General features: G+C 37.5%; 1 protein-coding gene across 2 annotated transcripts in view; it reads right to left on the bottom strand.

Annotated features, from left to right (window-relative positions):
* Nucleotides 1-4,976, bottom strand: part of Atac2 (Ada2a-containing complex component 2) — a 15,583-nt gene extending 10,607 nt beyond the window's left edge. The window contains exons 1-7 of one of the 2 annotated variants that reach the window (XM_086549570.1): nucleotides 4,842-4,906; nucleotides 3,111-3,157; nucleotides 2,885-2,928; nucleotides 1,998-2,224; nucleotides 1,706-1,843; nucleotides 863-1,106; nucleotides 209-424 (exon numbers count right to left, since the gene is read on the bottom strand). In XM_086549570.1, the coding sequence (XP_086405696.1) occupies nucleotides 209-424; nucleotides 863-1,106; nucleotides 1,706-1,843; nucleotides 1,998-2,212 (813 nt within the window). In that variant the 5' untranslated portion in view covers nucleotides 2,213-2,224; nucleotides 2,885-2,928; nucleotides 3,111-3,157; nucleotides 4,842-4,906. Of the gene's footprint in view, nucleotides 1-208; nucleotides 425-862; nucleotides 1,107-1,705; nucleotides 1,844-1,997; nucleotides 2,225-2,884; nucleotides 2,929-3,110; nucleotides 3,158-4,841 lie in introns of both variants that reach the window. The other variant, XM_043020137.2, reaches the window with a different exon arrangement.
* Nucleotides 4,977-5,000: the final 24 nt, after the last annotated feature.

Below are 5,000 nucleotides of genomic sequence, written 5' to 3'. Positions count from 1 at the left end.
AGTTGTGAATACTGAGACAATATATATAGATATACATAGATTTTGATGGTCTATAAAATTACAGTGTCTCTGAAATCAGTAACAAAATTACACATCTATTATTACAATACAAGAAGACATATTCTTCAACTTTCTCCCTTCTTAGTGTCAATGAAAATGGAAAAAAAATAATAAAAATTATAAACACCACTGATTCCCTTTCACTAACCTGCAATGTCATATCATCGTCTTCATCGCTGTCAAACAAAGCCTGGGGTGGTCGGTTGTTGGGCTTCAGGAGATCCCTCTCTGTAAACCAAGATCCTCGGGAGGAGTCATCGTGGCTCAGGCTGTCGAAGGAAATATCCCCAGAGCTCACAGATTCCCTTTCTATAGGCTCTTCCTTTACCTTGACCGTTTCAGGGGGGCCTATGATCCCTGTGGTCTGAAACAGGGGAAAATTAATTTTATTTCTATTTACAATATTGGTGGCACTGGCTAAAACTTAGAGGGAGAGGGAAAGTGTTTTCTCTGCCCTCCAGGCAGAATATACAAGCCTAAATAATATTTTGCCATAAATCCATCACAAAATATGGGTTTAAGGTGACTTCTGAACCCTGTAGCTCTGAAGCTACCGCTGCTACAGCCATAATACTTCACGACTGTGTGTGCACTTCAACTGTAAGCAAATTCTGATGTCACGTCCTGTATGCATTGACACCCGTCTTTCAGGCCTAATTGGTGCCATCATGTGTGTCATGACATCTGTACTCAATGGGTTACCAGTAAAGATGAATGTCATGGCAAATCATAAAATCCAAACATAGAAAAAAATAAGACAACTACCAAATCATCCACACTTAAACACTGTCACTCAACTCACCCTAGAGGAGTCTTCTTTCGCCAATTTCCGTCCTCTCCCTCTGGTGGAGTCCCCATTTCCTCCTGACCTTCCTCCTCGCTTTTCCTCCATCTGTTGCTGGATGAGCTGAGCAGGGGGAAGTACAACAGCCAGCCTGTACCACCCACCATCCCGCAGCGTTTCGTATCCACTCACAAAATACTGTCCATAGTGAGAGAGCTGGCCACTCAATGAGGCCTGGACCACCTTCTTCTTTTTTTTGCGGCTTTAGAGAGTTGTTAGGAAAGAATCGGGGACCAGCATTTAAATCAAAAGAAATAGATACAGAATCATTATCTAACTTTAAAATATAATAGCAACACACAAAATAGGGATTTTCATGCAGTAGCTGAATTTCTGTTCTATACACATACACCGAAGGGAAAGACAGGAAAACACCCAAAGGTCTTTTTGTTACTTGCTTCTTCAGGGGACAAAGAAGCAATATTATTAGAAGGCCTTCAACATATGTGTGTTTTCCTGTTTTCCCATTCGTTGCTTTATGTATAATATATAGGTGTGTGTGTGTGTGTGTGTGTGTGTGTGTGTGTGTGTGTGTGTGTGTGTGTGTGTGTGTGTGTGTGTGTGTGTGTGTGTGTGTGTGTGTGTGTGTGTGTGTGTGTGTGTGTGTGTGTGTGTGTGTGTGTGTGTGTATGTGTGTACAATTTCAATAGGAACTGTTAATAATTGGTAACTGCTGTAAGTTATTGCATGAGGTGACTATAGCTATCAACAAAGGATAACCGAAGAAATATATAAAAACCTATGAATATCTACTACATATTCCCACTTTTCATTTTCCCATAAAACAAAGAATGCATTTACCTCTCAGGACCAAATATTTCCTTCCAGTGTTGATTTATAAAGTTGTATATGTGAAGCTTCCAGTGGTAAAAGCCACTCCTAGCAGTATAGGCATCCGACTTGTGCAGATTATACAGAACCAGTAGTAGTATTTGCGGCCTAGAAAAAGGGTATATTTTGGAAATGTATTGGAAACTTGATGATTATATATTCATTCTTTGAAGTTTCCATCTACCTAAATCTGCGGACATATCTTTTAATATCTAAAAAAATTTCAGCAACTTTCTAATCCATTTGCCATTTAAGAACCCACGTGCTCAATTTTGCTCTGATGCAGGAGTCCTGGGTGCTCTGATGACACTGGGAGCATGTGTAGTCGAAGAAGTTATCTCCCAAGAGACGTCCCTCTGGCTGGCAGGACCTAAGGCAGGAGATGTGTGCTGTGCGTCTGCAGAGTTCACAACGTAATAGTTCCTCTGGAGCATCTATAGATGAGCAATTACAGTACAGGCATGGTCCTGGGCTCATGTTGGGTACAAACTGGAAAGATAGTTTAACAAATAATTAATAAATCTGTAATTCCCTATTCTATCATTACTTTTAAATGGTTTACTTATGAAGACATACAGAAAGAATACTTCTCATATCTACACATGGTCAATCCTATAGGAGTGAGCCACACATAAACAGAAATTGAAAGAATGAGAATGTCTACAATACTAAGGTAAAATCACAGACAGCCTAAGCCCTGAAGTATGATATAAATTCAATGTGGAATCAAAGATCCAGTATCACATCATGAATTCCCTCACAAGGGCAAGGACAGTGCCTTCTTTCCAAGGACTATGAAAATAAAAGAAGCTATTCAATATCTAATGAAATGTAAGGAACAGAACTATTTCCTTTTGGTTTTCATTTGCATATTGTCCTTCTTCTAGCCTTTTTGACATGGCAGTAAATTAAAATTACAATATATTATTGCATAAACAACTCTTAAATTATATATTCAAATTGATGTGGGATGCACATGACAAGTGAAAGAAAATGGCCAACCAGTGAACCACTATACAGTTCAAAATCAATATTTTCTGATAGATGAATAAACAGCCTAGTGCCTGCACAATAAATAAAAACATTTAGTAAGTTAGGAAAAATATGTAAAAAGTATATCATTATGGAAACAAATATTTTAATACTTACTGCAGACAATGTTTATCCTTTTTCTTATTTCCAGTGTTGATAGACTGAAAAAAAAATAAAAAAAAATAAAAATGTATATTTACTGTGATAATCTAATGCGCTATCATCAAATACCCAAGTTTTTGTAAAAAACGAAAGAGAGCTAATGCAAGGCCAAACTTCTTATCAAAAGATAATTTGGTAATCAAGCCAAAAATTTTGTGAAGAGGAATAATCTAATACCCACCTGAACTCTTACATTTTTGTCATAGCCCATACACAGAAAGGGGATATCTGGAGAACAGGATGTCATCAAATAAACAAGAAGTCACCAAATAAAGGAATACAAACACTATGCTTAATTAAAGAATAAAGGTTCATAAGTTTTATATTGAAGTATATGTAAAACTACCAGATATGATTTTTGTGGCCTTCATACTATGTTAAGTATCAAAGTGATATAATCTATTCCACTTCATGTTTGTCTGGCATAAGACATGTGAAACTTATGAGAATATCAACAGGGATGTCATCTGTTATAACAGTACATCAAAGTTTGCAAAAAAAATCATCTATGTTCCATATGTCTTGTGGCTGTATCTGAAGCATTGTTTCATTAGCAATGCTTTTTTGCTATGAAATAATTGTGCCCAAGCTCCTGAAATTTTGGGCACAGTTAGCCTACACACTGCCTGAGTAGAGGAGAAAAAAGATACAATATCACAGAACCATCTTGTTCCTGAGTCTATGGCACATGTTAACACCCTCACCACATGATTCATGAACAGCTGCTTCAGGTTCATGTAATTGGCCTTCACAACACACCTCCTCCACAGATAATCTTGCAAGAAAGAATTTGTTATTTGATGAAAAACTACCAGAGAGGTTTGCAAGCACTATCTTGCCCGAATAAATCTGTCAAAGATTTGTTGGTCTTTGTCAGACTGCAAGCAAAGATCAAAGTAATGTTTTTGATCACTGGAGGTACCCATTTAGTATCTGATTGGGGTTATGCTAATTTATGCAGCTTATGTTTTATAGACAGTAATCTACAGTTTTTTTGTATCTTGATGCAGTACTATCATTTAGACTTTTTAAGTGAGGAAGAGGTAAATATCTAAAGCAGGACCCCATCTCCATTGACACAATTTTATGCTTACATTTAATTTGCACTTATTATTTTCTTTTCATACTTAATAATGTAATTTTGTGGTCTTTGAGACTATTTTATTAATCTTTCACCATCTGCAGTCTTACACAATAGTAGTGCCATCTGAAATATAAGTGCATATATTTATGAATGTGGTGCCAGATGAAATTATATGAGTATATAAACTCCCATAGGCATTCCTGTCTATGTATAAGTATACATTCTTGTCCTTACTAAAAAAAAAAAAAGAGCCATAATATACATAGCATCCAATGTAAGGGTGAGGGTGAGGGGTGAAGGTGAGGGTGAGGGTGAGGGTGAAGGTGAGGGTGTTTGTGTGTCTCTGACTGTCTGTGTTTGTTTCTTTTCCTTTGTCTGCCTCACAATTTGTTCGTGTGTGTGTGTGTGTGTGTGTGTGTGTGTGTGTGTGTGTGTGTGTGTGTGTGTGTGTGTGTGTGTGTGTGTGTGTGTGTGTGTGTGTGTGTGTGTGTGTACAAATGTGTCTTCTCTCATTCTATCCATATATGCGTCTGTCTGTCTGTCTGTCTGTCTGTCTGTCTGTCTGTCTGTCTGTCTGTCTGTCTGTCTGTCTGTCTGTCTGTCTGTCTGTCTGTCTGTCTGTCTGTCTGTCTGTCTGTCTGTCTGTCTGTCTGTCTGTCTGTCTGTCTGTCTGTCTGTCTGTCTGTCTGTCTGTCTGTCTGTCTGTCTGTCTGTCTGTCTGTCTGTCTGTCTGTTAGTCTATCCGTCAAACAGCAGTGTTAAAGAAACATTTACATACAGTAAAATGAACTTATAACATCAATTACATGAAATTCACAAACACTTTACCATGAACTAGCCGTATGTTTTGTCTTTGGGTTTGTTGTCTATGGTTTACATTTCACCGATGATATTTTCTGGCGTGCTTTTGTTATTCCTCGATGGTCAACTGAGAGTTTGTAAACTACATTATTTTTCTGTTTCTGAAAATGAATGTATATTTATATG

Source organism: Penaeus japonicus, unplaced genomic scaffold, assembly GCF_977035675.1.
Source record: "Penaeus japonicus unplaced genomic scaffold, GWHDUDI00000001_assembly GWHDUDI00000022, whole genome shotgun sequence".
Taxonomy (NCBI): Eukaryota; Metazoa; Arthropoda; class Malacostraca; order Decapoda; family Penaeidae; genus Penaeus; species Penaeus japonicus.
This window is presented reverse-complemented; position numbering and strand designations above follow the sequence as displayed.